The sequence below is a fragment of the Neolamprologus brichardi genome, chromosome 9, assembly GCF_056152115.1.
Source record: "Neolamprologus brichardi isolate AB-2024 chromosome 9, ASM5615211v1, whole genome shotgun sequence".
Lineage (NCBI taxonomy): Eukaryota > Metazoa > Chordata > Actinopteri > Cichliformes > Cichlidae > Neolamprologus > Neolamprologus brichardi.
The window spans coordinates 17,526,639-17,542,310 of record NC_142112.1 but is presented as its reverse complement, the minus strand read 5'-3'; the positions used below and the strand labels follow the sequence as shown (position 1 = coordinate 17,542,310).

At 37.7% G+C, this 15,672-nt stretch overlaps 2 protein-coding genes across 2 annotated transcripts; both read left to right on the top strand.

The window, feature by feature from the left end:
• Window positions 1–1,303: 1,303 nt before the first annotated feature.
• Window positions 1,304–4,258, top strand: LOC148101398 (sialic acid-binding Ig-like lectin 13). Its single transcript, XM_087846046.1, has 8 exons — window positions 1,304–1,319; window positions 1,463–1,538; window positions 1,664–2,047; window positions 2,787–3,092; window positions 3,170–3,430; window positions 3,519–3,609; window positions 3,773–3,818; window positions 3,956–4,258. The coding sequence occupies exons 2-8, from the start codon at window positions 1,466–1,468 to the stop codon at window positions 4,256–4,258; spliced, it is 1,464 nt and encodes a 487-aa protein (XP_087702172.1). The 5' UTR covers window positions 1,304–1,319; window positions 1,463–1,465.
• Window positions 4,259–9,431: 5,173 nt separating this feature from the next.
• On the top strand, window positions 9,432–15,024 carry LOC148101397 (myelin-associated glycoprotein-like). Its single transcript, XM_087846045.1, has 8 exons — window positions 9,432–9,509; window positions 12,243–12,318; window positions 12,444–12,827; window positions 13,564–13,869; window positions 13,943–14,203; window positions 14,286–14,376; window positions 14,539–14,584; window positions 14,722–15,024. Exons 1-8 carry the CDS (start codon window positions 9,432–9,434, stop codon window positions 15,022–15,024), a joined length of 1,545 nt encoding a protein of 514 aa, XP_087702171.1.
• Window positions 15,025–15,672: the final 648 nt, after the last annotated feature.

Below are 15,672 nucleotides of genomic sequence, written 5' to 3'. Positions count from 1 at the left end.
CTACTGTTCTATCGAAATTTTAAACGAATATCCTCATTTGTGGCTCTCATTTTTCTTAGAAACAAAAATCAGGTTAAAAAAACCCCAAAAAAATCAGGTAATTCTTTGTTTTTACATTCATCGGGTCCCAATATGCCCAAATATCAAAGAGAAATTAAAAATGCATGCTGTGGAAGAGTTCGGGTCTTAGGAGGTTAATGTTATTATTAGTGCTTGTAGAATTACCCTCTGAGTATGTATAATGCTTTCATGATTAAACCATGGTGCACATAGGAAAGTAAAATAGTAATGGCCTAAAGTGTGATACTTCAGAGGAGCCACAGTGTTACAGAAAAATAATCCTGGTGGGAATGCTTCATGATCAGAGTGCCCTGGCTTGTGTTAGCCAGCAGCTTCCAATCGGGGCATGCCTCCAGTAATAGTCCCCAGCTTAAACAATCAATGCTACACAAGACTACCTAACTCAAAAATATGAGTGTCCGTGTCAGATGTTGGGGTACCAGAACACTTATGAGAAGTGGGAAGGAAGAAAATACACACACAAGGTCAAGAAAAAATAACTTAGGGTTCCAGTGGACCCTTTGAACCTTTCAGTGTTAACATGTGGACGTTAAACTTCATACTTTCTGTCTGTGTGTTGTGCACTTACTGTTAGCGTGTAGTTTCTCATGTTTAGTGTCTAATTGTGGCACTGAAAGAGCCACTCGAGACATGATGAAAGTTAAATAAATTCCAGTATCTGCATTTGGTTGAATGTCTCGACTGAAGCACAAAGTAAAGGAAGAAATGTTTACTACACTGAGGAAATTGGTCAACAGGTTTCTACAACCTGTGTGTGTACAAAGCTGTAGACACACAGCTTTCTGCAACACAATTTCTTCATTTGGCCTCTTTATTACTTCTTTGTGTGTGATGTTTGCTTTAAGATTGTTTTCTCTTAAGCATCTAAAATTGATTTATGTCAAAGTAACACACACATGGATGCAAGGACCAAGCAGCACATTGCACTGTGAGATCAGTGATCAGTGTTATTTACTTCACGCATCTATGGTTTTAATCCTGTGTCTACATGAGATATTGATAAACTCAGGTAAACTATAAATTAATCACAAACACAGTTAAAATCAGAACATCTAAGGGCAGACAGATGAGGAGTACAGCATCTGAAAAACTGGAGTGCATGATGGGAACATCAGACGTCTGTTTGCTTTGACATTACAACATCCAAACAGAGAAGTGTTTCACTTACTTTGCTTCTGCTGAAATCACACATTGACTTTTATTTTGTCGTCTCTCTGCTGAAGCAGTCTGATCATTTGGTAAGAAAACACATTTACAGTTTTGTTTGTTTATATCAGACTGTGATATTGTGTTTCTATTTTTAATAACAAATTACTTTTTAAAAGAATTTACATGTTCCTTATGCATCACTGGATTCATGTATTTTTTCATATTTTTCCAGGTGATGAGTTTTGTGACAGTCCAGTTTGTGAACATCATGACAGGCATCATGTTACTGAGTCTCCTCTTTATTCCAAGTGAGCCGTCTCATTTCAGTCATTTACATTCAGTTAACTTTATATTGAAGATGTTGAGAGGACAGGAGAAAAAAAATTGAGAGATTTCAACATTTTAATGATAAATTTGTTTTGTTTTTTTGCAGAGCCTTCAACTGCTTGTCCTGAGTATTCAAACCTGTTCATCACTGCACCAACAGAGATGGAAGCTCTGAGTGGATCATGTTTACAAATCCCATGTAACTTTAGTGAAACTGGAACAGAAAAGTTTGACAGCAGAAGAGCTGTCTTTGGAGTGTGGATTAAAAATCACTCCAATGTTAATACATTTCCAAACAATGAGATCTTCAACAGCAGTAGGACAGTTAACATCTATCCAATGAAGATTACAGGAAACCTGGAGGAGAAAAACTGCACCACTCTGTTTTCCAACTTAACTACAACTTATACAAACACATACTACTTCAGAATTATGAACTGGCCGTTCAGAGCAACAGCTGCTTGTGATCCTCTTAAAATAACAATTAAAGGTAAGATACATTTCTTTTCGACATTTCAGTCGATGCAATTTTTATTGAAACAAAAATATAAAGTTAAATGCAGCCTTGTTTTAACCAACAAAAAACAAATCCAACATAACAAAGTCCAATATAACAAAAATATGTTTCTGTAATTGTTTTGTATTTAGATGATTTTTTTGTGTTCTTTTTTGTGAACAATAAAAGTATTTAGTCAAAAATAAAAAAGGTTTTTCATTTCAGCATAAATGTTGTTTAGTAAAGTTTGTAAACACCTACAAAACACAACCTGACTGCACAATGTTAACATACGTAGACATATGGACTATAGTCTGTATTATGCGAATACCAAGACTCCATCAAAACTGCAAGAAACAGAAAGAGAAAAATAAACCCTAAAAGACATGAAACTGTGCAAAAAAGTAAATAAGTAGTTAACAATATTTAGAGGATAGATGACATAAACATATTGTAAAAAAATTAAATAAAATGTATTCCTTAAATGCAGCAAAAGTCCCACATTACTCTCTGTCTTGACTGTATTTCCTGCATTATCACAACACTAATCCAGAGCTCAAACATGTCTGCTACTTTCTGCAAATAATATAATCTGAATACATTTTACATTTGTTTTCGATTGTACAGTAGAAACATGTACGAGGACTTTCAAACACCTACACTGAGCTCTGTCTGTATTTGCTGTATTTCTCTATTATTGATTTACAAATACGTTTGTGATGTGAAACCACAGACTCTCCTTGGAGGCCCAATATTACAGTCTCAGGTGATCTGAAGGAGAAGGAGTCTGTCACTATAACCTGCTCAGCTCTCACTCCCTGTCCACACTCCCCCCCTCAACTCACCTGGAATCTCCAACAAGACTCTCACAACAAAATAGAGGAAAACACAGATGGAAGCTTTACAACTAAAATCCAGCAGAACATCACTCTGTCAGACACACATGATGGAAAGAAGATCAGCTGCTCTGCCAGATATCCTGTGAACCAAGGAAAAGACACCAAGACAGCAGAGACAGAAGAGACTCTCAGTGTTTCATGTAAGACAATCAGAGATAGTTTATTGTTGGACTTTGTCAACATATGATCATTTATGGGACTTTATCTTTTCCTCCAGATGCTCCCAAAAACACCTCAGCATCCATCAGTCCATCAGGTTTGGTGTCAGCAGGCAGCTGGGTGAACCTGACCTGCTCCAGCAGAGCCAAACCTCCAGTCAGCAACTTCACCTGGTTCAAGAAGAGCAGAGATGGAGCTGTGAAAGTATCTGAAGGAGAGATTTACAGCTTCAATGTAACAGATGGAGGAGTTTATTACTGTGTGGCCACTAATGATCTGGGTAATCAGACATCAGCAGAGATTAATTTGACTGTTGCAGGTAAAGTTAAACTACACCATGTGGCAAATTAAATAACATCTTTTTTTGGGAACATTATTATTATTATTTTTTCATATTTTTCTATCAGGACATCAGAATAATGGTGCTTTACCACTGAGTCCACTTCTTGGAGGCATCCTTGGGTTGATCTTACTGATCTGTTTGATTATCTTTGCTTTGTAAGTATCTCACATCAAAACAGAAATCATGTTCAGCTACTGTCACGGATATTTTAGCTACATATTAAAACATGTCCTTTTTTAATGTCCTTTCAGGCTTAACTTTACTCACAAAAATATTTAACAAACAAGTGACTATAGTTGATGTGTCTACCTTTTACAGCAGAGCTCTCAGGTTGTTAAAGTACCAAACTCAGCAAGAGACTCAGGTAGGAAAATACGACGTTTTAGTTTGTTCAGATGATTACTAATTTCATCAGGGCAATCTGTTCACTTTAAATTGTCTGAAAATAGCAATAAGAATGGTTTGAAATGCAGCCACAAAACCTCCTGGTTTATTTCATAGAGTCAAACAAGGGAAGAGCTGGTTGTTGAAGAGCCGACAAGTAAAACAGAAGGAGGGGAAGAAAACATCCATTATGGAGAGATCAACTTGGGATATGAAGCATCCTTTGTCTCAGTGCAGGACAGAGGACAGCAGCAGGATATGGTGTACGCACAGGTGAAAGTCAACAAGCCAGAAAACAGCTTAACACAGAGAGATCATGGCCAAGAGGAACTGTACGCTGAGGTCAGAATAAGTGAGAACAGCTGTGTTAAGACATTACATTACCAAAGTCCATTAACAAAGAAACACAGAAATCAATGAAGTAAACCCAGCAAACCACTTCCTGCACATTTTTATTTATTTATTTTTTTTTGGGGGGGGGGGGGGGGGTCTGCTTTCCCTTTAAACTTCATTTAGATGCTTTCATATCTGTCTCACTAGTGGAATAAAGTTTTTCTAAGATTTCTGGAAACATCATTGGATCAGAAACATCACCAACATGATGTTGAGAGTTCACCTGTGAAGTGATAATCTGACCAGCTCTCGTTAAAGTGGCCGGTCAGATACTTCCAGATCACCTCACTTCATTACAAATCTCCCTCTAATCAAATATGACTGTTTGACCACGCCCAACGTTTCATGGAACAGAGAAAGTTTCTGGTGGATTTTAATCCAACACATATTGCTTCAAGCTCTGTTGTAAAGCTTACAAAACAATATTGCAATTCATACAGTGTCTCCCTAATCTCTGGCTGCAACATCTAAAAGGAAGGAAAACTCCACATGAAAATCTAACTTGATTTACAAAAAACTCTTAAGAATTAGAGAGTGTAAACTTCAAATATTTGCAGATTTTGTTTTAGTCTGATGTTCAGCCCTTATTTATGAGCATATACCACTGCCCAGACCACAAAACACTGAACTCTACAAATACTCCTCCGAGTGATATGATCCAGACAGCACATAAAGTGGCCTTTCTGGCCTTGAGCACACCATAAATGTTAAAACAGGTCAATATCGACCCAGCAGTTCAGTTTCTGCTGCACAGTTACATTGATCACATTGAAGAGCAAATGCCATTACTTTTCTGTATATCAGACTACATTTGTATCTTATCTTTAAATGTATGAGCTGCATGTCTAAGCAGCATTTCCCTAAATCTGTATGGCATAATATAAAAACCACTGCGAGACACAGCATAAACTACTGTAAGCTTTCTGATTTGGATGTTCTAATAAGGCTCTTATTAGTGCCTGTTTGTTCCTCCAAGTATTGTTGTGGATGCTTTGTCTGATGATGAGCTCAATAAAATGTTTTTTCATGTTAGTGTGGAGTGATGGAACACTAAAATTCAAATGGTGATTTAGAGTTTTGTCTTTTGGTGTACTGTGATGTCGCTTTTTGGATTTGAGTGCCATTTTCAGGCTCTGCTTCTCTTCTTTCTTCATACTTTGAGGAGAAACCACGAAACTGAAATAAATTATAGTCATATTTCAGATTGATGGTGTTAAATAAATGGTATTTAAATGAGTTATTTTTGGTCAGATTCTTATGAACTCTGGACAACTTTGGGTGAATCAGTTCTATCATCTACTGACGTCAAGAATGTGGTGTGAATGAGACACGGCGAGTCCACGGGTCGAGGTTTTGAGCCATTTTATTTACTCACAAGCTACCAGCCGCAAGTACTTCACACCACAACAACAGCTCTACTCTCTCTATTTCTTGTCTTATGGTTTTACTGTTTTTTCAATATTGTTCTTATAAATAAATTGACTTGACATGACTTTGTTATAAAACGTCTTATATTTTAAAAATGGTGTTTCAGTGATTTGGTTTACTTTGAAGGACCCTGAATTTTTCAGTAGTGCCAAACATTTTATACATGCTGTTGTGCAACACATGCTGAAAAACTCCAGCCTTGATTCTTCTGCTTTGTCAAACTTTAGCCCTGTGTCAAAGCAACCTTTTTTGTTTAGCTCCTGGAAAAAATGCCTAAACCAAAATCTAAATCCTTCTTAGATGAACATGCAATCCTGAAAGTGTTACAGTCTGCGTATAAAACTCACCACAACACTGTGTTTACCACAACACTATTAAGGGAATTTAATGATATTCTTTCAGCAACTGATTTTGGGAACTGTGTGCTTTGACACGTTGGACCATGAGATCCTCATCTCTGGGTCAGCAATGATGGTTTTATCTCCACCTCTGCCCCCCCCTCCAGTGGGGACCACAAGGCTTCATTCTTGGACCTCTCATTTTCTCCTTTTACCTGCTGCCAAACATATTTCCTTTCATTGTTTGGCAGACAACAGTCAAGTTTATTTTGCACTAAAGTACTCTGGTATATACTCTGTCCAGCCTCTCCTTGACTGCTTTAGTGACATCAGGAGGTAGATGGCACATAGAAGCCATGTTGTTACCCAGTTTCAACAGCAGAACCCCTTGCATCAACCTTCTCTTTCTTTTCTTTTCTTCTCTATTGCTCACCTGCAACTTGTCCAAAACTCATTTTATCTGTTTGAACTGCTGGATCTGTATGTCTAGACCTGATGCTTTTGCTTATTCCAAAGAAATTAGACCAGACATGGTAAGAGCTGCTGTCCTTTCTCCATCAGAGTTCTGAAGTTCAGTGTTCAAGAGACTGAGCAGGTTACTGTGAGAGGGGAGAGGTAGTTTATCCCAGGTGTACCCATAAACAAAAGTTCAATGGAGATGATCAGATGGACCACTTGGACAGTGAGTGAGATTGCCTAATTTGACCATTTAGAGGTAAGGGGATGGAAACAAGACAAAAGACATGCTGTGGAAGACAGTATGAACTAGTTTTTCGGCATTGGTCTGAGACAGGATGTTTCTAATTTTGAACATATTGCACAAATAGAAGAAAGAAGTCTTACAAGTAGCCTACATTTAATATATGTATGTCCCATTTAATATGTGGCTGTAGCTCAGGTGGCAGAGCAGGTCAGCCACTAATCAGAAGGTCGGTGGTTCGATCCCAGGCTCCTGGCTGCATGCCAAATATCCTTGGGCAAGATACTAACCCCATATTTGCCTACTGGTGGTGGTCAGAGGGCCTGGTGGCGCCAGTGTCCGGCAGCCTTGCCTCTGTCAGTGCGCCCCAGGGCAGCTGTGGCTACAATGTAGCTTGCCATCGCCAATGGGTGAATGACTGAATGTAGTGTGAAGCGCTTTGGGGTCCTTAGGGACCAGAAAAGCGCTATACAAATGCAGGCCATTTACCTTATGTGTAGAAAGACATAATCTGGACAAAAACGCCTCCAAGATTCCTCACTGTATTACTGGATGCTAAGGTCATGAAATCCTGAGTGAGCGTCTGGTTAGATACCTGGCTTCATGGATAGACAAATAAATAAAAACTAGTTCACAAGCAACCTCAGGTTAAAAATATACATAAGAAATCAACTATACATATAACTTATTGTATATTTTATATAAATGGTCCACTGGTTAATTACATGAGCACATAGAGGCATGGACCCCCACCACAAGCTTGCTCCCAACCTATAATGGAATTCTTTATTATTCAAATAGACATAATGTTCAAAGCACCAAAGTTTTAGCCTGCTATTACAACTGTCATGTGATGTTAAACAGAAGCTTTAGCTCAGCTCTGCAGAGCAGGTCATCATCATGAAGCAGTTCAAGTTTTAGGATTAAGCTGCTCTTCATACTTTTGACCACCAGATGTCACCAAAGAGGACACCATTAGACTCTCTATGGTGTGAAAACGTGTTGCTTCCTGAATTCCTGTTTGGGTTTTTTTTTGTATTTTTGTCACACTTACATGTTTCAGATCTTTTCTTTTTTCAGAATTCTGAAAAAAAAAAAGACGTGCCCACTTTTTCTTGTTTTTTCTTCCAGGGACCCTAACCCTCTTCCATACTAAATGTAGGTGTTTATGATTAAGGGGAAAAAAATCCAAACCTACATGGCTGTATGTGAATAGGTGATTGCCCCCTAAACATAATAACTGGTCGGGGCACTCTTTGCAGCAACAACTGCAATCAGGCATTTGCGATGACTGGCAATGAGCTTTTTACACCTCTAGTGAGGAATTTTGGCCCACACATCTTTGGCGAATTGCTGTAATTCAGCAACATTGGAGGGTTTTCAATATGAACTGTTTTTGAAGTCATGCCACAGCATCTGATTCAGGTACAGGTTAAGACTTTGACTAGGCTGATCCGAAGTCAGCATTTTGTTTTACTTAAGCCATTCGGAGGTGGACGTACTGATGTGTTTTGGATCTTGTTCCTGATGCTGAACCCAAGTGCGCTTTAGCTTGAGGTCTCAAACAAATGGCTGAACATTGTCATTCATTGTCACCACCAACATATTTTACTGGAAGGGGACTAAGGTAAGTAAAAGCACTACCAATGTTAAGCCTTAGATTAATTGTATGTTTTACCAGTGGCTGTCAAGCAGTAAGAAAAGCATTTTGAGGAAGCCAGTGTGTTTCAGGCTGATGAAATAGCATTTTTAAAATACCCCAGTGATACACTCTCATTAACATCTTCATGTATTACTAAACCACTTCATTTTTTGTAGAGCGTGTGTCTGTGTAGCAGACAGTGAGCAAGAGTATGTGACAGAGAATGAGGAATACAGAGCAGAGGAAATGAAGGTTACCCTGAGGCTGATGGTAAGGAGAAATGACTTAAATTTGAATTATTAATATTTATTCATGTGCTGTTGAATCATCACAGAGTGGGGCAGAAGAGCTGATTCTTTGTTTTGTGTTTCTACAAGTAATATGTGTCTCTACTGAACTCTTGTACAGTTGTCTGTAAGAAGCCTTTTCTCATTATGTGAATCTGTGTTTCCTAAGTCTACTTCAGGACGTCCTTCTAGTAGAACATGTCTTCCTGTTCCAGCATCACTGCACTCAACATAAATAGATCACCCAGAGTCCTGATCTCAATCATACAAAGTGATTATGGACTACATTATGTTATATGTTAATATGTAAGAGATGATGGCTGAAATTTGGTTTGGTGTCAGCAACTTCACCTGGTTCAAGAAGAGCAGAGATGGAGCTGTGAAAGTATCGGAAGGAGAGATTTACAGCTTGAATGTAACATTATTGTGTGACCACTAATGATCTGGGTCATTGGTAGAGATTGATGTGACTGTTAAAGGTAAAGTTAGTAATAATTATTTTACTGAGTTCAATCTTTTCATGATTTACCTCTTTTCTTTGTAGTATTCCTTGCAAGGTAATGGAGACAGTGTTTTGTCTAAATGTTTATGTTTTAGGAAGTTTTAGGCTCAAACTTCTTTGACCTTTGTTGCACTACAGGTGAACACTCTGAGATATTATTTGGTGTTCTTCATATACTCAAGACATTAGTAGTCTTAATGCTTGTGAGCATGTCTTTGAATTGTGAACAAAGGACAAATCTACAGATTAACTTGTCTGCAATAAGTCAAAAAAGGAAGGGTTTTTTTTTTTCATTTCTGTCAGATGGTTCAGATCAAGACGCTCCAACAAACCAGAGACAGAAAACTGATAGAAGAGCAGAGTCACAGCATAACACACCAAGTAAGGACAATGTGTCTTAAAATAGCACTTTATTTACTGCAGAAAGGTTTTTTTCATTTTAACACTTTTAGTACATTCTAATTAAAATAATAATTTCTTGATTTCATTCAAGGAATATTTAACAGCAGAGGATTTCTTCCAATATTATTGGCCATAACTGAAAATTAGTTTGTCAGCTAAAATTTAATTTAATTTTGAATAAATGTATTAATGTCTCTTGTCTTTTGTTTAAATGTGTTAAGGAAACACCAAATATTCAAAAAGCAATTTGTCTTCTGGTTCTAACTGTCAAGTAACCTTTGAGTGGAAATATTTTGAGTGATATTTTGTGTTCACTCAGTATACAGCTGTGCTTTGTAATGAGGGCAGAAATGTATGTTTTGCTTGCTGCTTTTAATATAGATGAAGTTAAAAATGATGGTGAAACAGAGCAGGTTGAGTTTGTCAGAAAATAATATCATGAGCAGAAGAAGAAATACATTAAGCTCAACCTCAGTATCATTCTCAACCGAGATTCCTCCTGTAACAGTTTAGCCCTTCAAATCTAACTGTCAGGTACTAACCACATCTATGTGACTGCTTAGCAGCTGAACCCTTTGTCTTTAGCCATGCATTTAGAAAAATAATCTAAACATGAGAGAAAAAGAAAACAAACCTCGCAGCTTGTTTCATGAGTCAGTGCTCAAACACTTTCGATGAACAGTTCTCAAAACAACCAGCAGCATCGTCTGTGCTGTAGAAAAAGAAGTGTTTGTACAGCAGTTGAAGACAGGAAAGATAGGAGCTTTCTATCATGTGTTGCTGCTCCACACACATGACCAGGGACATTTACCAGAATGAACGATCTTCTATGATCTCATCTCAAAGCTGAAAGATTTTCATTACTATTTCCTACTTTGATTATCAAACATAAGCCAACTTCCAAATTTGGACTGCAGTAGCAGGTTGCCTTCCTAAATATTATTACGGGATGTATTCAGTTCAGTGCTGCATTGAAGAGTAGACCTGCCTCTCTTTGTCCGTGTGTGAATGTGCATGTGTGTCAGCTGGGTGTCATTGTTAATGTGACTGAGCATGTTTCTGTATTTTGATCATGCTGATTGGTCAGCTGTGTGTGTGATTATGTAACCACGATGTGAGTTAATATGAAGTTCTGTTAACCTCCTAGGACCTGCTGTCCACATATGTGGACATCACATCTTTGGGTTATTTAGACCAAAATACTCAATTTTGCTCTACAATGGCCTGATATCCACTTACGAGGACATTATACTGCTACTGTTCTATCGAAATTTTAAACGAATATCCTCATTTGTGGCTCTCATTTTTCTTAGAAACAAAAATCAGGTTAAAAAAACCCCAAAAAAATCAGGTAATTCTTTGTTTTTACATTCATCGGGTCCCAATATGCCCAAATATCAAAGAGAAATTAAAAATGCATGCTGTGGAAAAGTTCGGGTCTTAGGAGGTTAATGTTATTATTAGTGCTTGTAGAATTACCCTCTGAGTATGTATAATGCTTTCATGATTAAACCATGGTGCACATAGGAAAGTAAAATAGTAATGGCCTAAAGTGTGATACTTCAGAGGAGCCACAGTGTTACAGAAAAATAATCCTGGTGGGGATGCTTCATGATCAGAGTGCCCTGGCTTGTGTTAGCCAGCAGCTTCCAATCGGGGCATGCCTCCAGTAACAGTCCCCAGCTTAAACAATCAATGCTACACAAGACTACCTAACTCAAAAATATGAGTGTCCGTCTCAGATGTTGGGGTACCAGAACACTTATGAGAAGTGGGAAGGAAGAAAATACACACACAAGGTCAAGAAAAAATAACTTAGGGTTCCAGTGGACCCTTTGAACCTTTCAGTGTTAACATGTGGACGTTAAACTTCATACTTTCTGTCTGTGTGTTGTGCACTTACTGTTAGCGTGTAGTTTCTCATGTTTAGTGTCTAATTGTGGCACTGAAAGAGCCACTCGAGACATGATGAAAGTTAAATAAATTCCAGTATCTGCATTTGGTTGAATGTCTCGACTGAAGCACAAAGTAAAGGAAGAAATGTTTACTACACTGAGGAAATTGGTCAACAGGTTTCTACAACCTGTGTGTGTACAAAGCTGTAGACACACAGCTTTCTGCAACACAATTTCTTCATTTGGCCTCTTTATTACTTCTTTGTGTGTGATGTTTGCTTTAAGATTGTTTTCTCTTAAGCATCTAAAATTGATTTATGTCAAAGTAACACACACATGGATGCAAGGACCCAGCAGCACATTGCACTGTGAGATCAGTGATCAGTGTTATTTACTTCACGCATCTATGGTTTTAATCTTGTGTCTACATGAGATATTGATAAACTCAGGTAAACTATAAATTAATCACAAACACAGTTAAAATCAGAACATCTAAGGGCAGACAGATGAGGAGTACAGCATCTGAAAAACTGGAGTGCATGATGGGAACATCAGACGTCTGTTTGCTTTGACATTACAACATCCAAACAGAGAAGTGTTTCACTTACTTTGCTTCTGCTGAAATCACACGTTGACTTTTATTTTGTCGTCTCTCTGCTGAAGCAGTCTGATCATTTGGTAAGAAAACACATTTGCAGTTTTGTTTATATCAGACTGTGATATTGTGTTTCTATTTTTAATAACAAATTACTTTTTAAAAGAATTTACATGTTCCTTATGCATCACTGGATTCATGTATTTTTTCATATTTTTCCAGGTGATGAGTTTTGTGACAGTCCAGTTTGTGAACATCATGACAGGCATCATGTTACTGAGTCTCCTCTTTATTCCAAGTGAGCCGTCTCATTTCAGTCATTTACATTCAGTTAACTTTATATTGAAGATGTTGAGAGGACAGGAGAAAAAAAATTGAGAGATTTCAACATTTTAATGATAAATTTGTTTGTTTTTTTTGCAGAGCCTTCAACTGCTTGTCCTGAGTATTCAAACCTGTTCATCACTGCACCAACAGAGATGGAAGCTCTGAGTGGATCATGTTTACAAATCCCATGTAACTTTAGTGAAACTGGAACAGAAAAGTTTGACAGCAGAAGAGCTGTCTTTGGAGTGTGGATTAAAAATCACTCCAATGTTAATACATTTCCAAACAATGAGATCTTCAACAGCAGTAGGACAGTTAACATCTATCCAATGAAGATTACAGGAAACCTGGAGGAGAAAAACTGCACCACTCTGTTTTCCAACTTAACCACAACTTATACAAACACATACTACTTCAGAATTATGAACTGGCCGTTCAGAGCAACAGCTGCTTGTGATCCTCTTAAAATAACAATTAAAGGTAAGATACATTTCTTTTCATCAGTCGATGCAATTTTTATTGAAACAAAAATATAAAGTTAAATGCAGCCTTGTTTTAACCAACAAAAAACAAATCCAACATAACAAAGTCCAATATAACAAAAATATGTTTCTGTAATTGTTTTGTATTTAGATGATTTTTTTGTGTTCTTTTTTGTGAACAATAAAAGGATTTAGTCAAAAATAAAAAAGGTTTTTCATTTCAGCATAAATGTTGTTTAGTAAAGTTTGTAAACACCTACAAAACACAACCTGACTGCACAATGTTAACATACGTAGACATATGGACTATAGTCTGTATTATGCGAATACCAAGACTCCATCAAAACTGCAAGAAACAGAAAGAGAAAAATAAACCCTAAAAGACATGAAACTGTGCAAAAAAGTAAATAGGTAGTTAACAATATTTAGAAGATAGATGACATAAATATATTGTAAAAAAATAAATTAAAATATATTCCTTGAATGCAGCAAAAGTCCCACATTACTCTCTGTGTCTTGACTGTATTTCCTGCATTATCACAACACTAATCCAGAGCTCAAACATGTCTGCTACTTTCTGCAAATAATATAATCTGAATACATTTTACATTTGTTTTCAATTGTACAGTAGAAACATGTATGAGGACTTTCAAACACCTACACTGAGCTCTGTCTGTATTTGCTGTATTTCTCTATTATTGATTTACAAATACGTTTGTGATGTGAAACCACAGATTCTCCTTGGAGGCCCAATATTACAATCTCAGGTGATCTGAAGGAGAAGGAGTCTGTCACTATAACCTGCTCAGCTCTCACTCCCTGTCCACACTCCCCCCCTCAACTCACCTGGAATCTCCAACAAGACTCTCACAACAAAACAGACAAAAACACAGATGGAAGCTTTACAACTAAAATCCAGCAGAACATCACTCTGTCAGACACACATGATGGAAATAAGATCAGCTGCTCTGCCAGATATCCTGTGAACCAAGGAAAAGACACCAAGACAGCAGAGACAGAAGAAACTCTCAGTGTTTCATGTAAGACAATCAGAGTTTATTGTTGGACTTTGTCAACATATGATCATTTATGGGACTTTTTCTTTTCCTCCAGATGCTCCTAAAGACACCTCAGCATCCATCAGTCCATCAGGTTTGGTGTCAGCAGGCAGCTGGGTGAACCTGACCTGCTCCAGCAGAGCCAAACCTCCAGTCAGCAGCTTCACCTGGTTCAAGAAGAGCAGAGATGGAGCTGTAAAAGTATCTGAAGGAGAGATTTACAGCTTCAATGTAACAGATGGAGGAGTTTATTACTGTGTGGCCACTAATGATCTGGGTAATCAGACATCAGCAGAGATTAACTTGACTGTTGCAGGTAAAGTTAAACTACACCATGTGGCAAATTAAATAACATCTTTTTTTGGGAACATTATTTTTTTTTCATATTTTTCTATCAGGACATCAGAATAATGGTGCTTTACCACTGAGTCCACTTCTTGGAGGCATCCTTGGGTTGATCTTACTGATCTGTTTGATTATCTTTGCTTTGTAAGTATCTCACATCAAAACAGAAATCATGTTCAGCTACTGTCACGGATATTTTAGCTACATATTAAAAATGTCCTTTTTTAATGTCCTTTCAGGCTTAACTTTACTCACAAAAATATTTAACAAACAAGTGACTATAGTTGATGTGTCTACCTTTTACAGCAGAGCTGTCAGGTTGTTAAAGTACCAAACTCAGCAAGAGACTCAGGTAGGAAAATACGACGTTTTAGTTTGTTCAGATGATTACTAATTTCATCAGGGCAATCTGTTCACTTTAAATTGTCTGAAAATAGCAATAAGAATGGTTTGAAATGCAGCCACAAAACCTCCTGGTTTATTTCACAGAGTCAAACAAGGGAAGAGCTGGTTGTTGAAGAGCCGACAAGTAAAACAGAAGGAGGGGAAGAAAACATCCATTATGGAGAGATAAACTTGGGATATGAAGCATCCTTTGTCTCAGTGCAGGACAGAGGACAGCAGCAGGATACGGTGTACGCACAGGTGAAAGTCAACAAGCCAGAAAACAGCTTAACACAGAGAGATCATGGCCAAGAGGAACTGTACGCTGAGGTCAGAATAAGTGAGAACAGCTGTGTTAAGACATTACATTACCAAAGTCCATTAACAAAGAAACACAGAAATCAATGAAGTAAACCCAGCAAACCACTTCCTGCACATTTTTTTTTTTTTCTTTTTTTTTTGGGGGGGGGGGGGGGGGGGGGGGGGGGTTCTGCTTTCCCTTTAAACTTTATTTAGATGCTTTCATATCTGTCTCACTAGTGGAATAAAGTTTTTCTAAGATTTCTGGAAACATCACTGGATCAGAAACATCACCAACATGATGTTGAGAGTTCACCTGTGAAGTGATAGTCTGACCAGCTCTCGTTAAAGTGGCCGGTCAGATACTTCCAGATCACCTCACTTCATTACGAATCTCCCTCTAATCAAATATGACTGTTTGACCACGCCCAACGTTTCATGGAACAGAGAAAGTTTCTGGTGGATTTTAATCCAACACATATTGCTTCAAGCTCTGTTGTAAAGCTTACAAAACAATATTGCAATTCATACAGTGTCTCCCTAATCTCTGGCTGCAACATCTAAAAGGAAGGAAAACTCCACATGAAAATCTAACTTGATTTACAAAAAACTTTTGAGAATTAGAGAGTGTAAACTTCAAATATTTGCAGATTTTGTTTTAGTCTGATGTTCAGCCCTTATTTATGAGCATATACCACTGCCCAGACCACAAAACACTGAACCCTACAAATACTCCTCCGAGTGATATGATCCAGA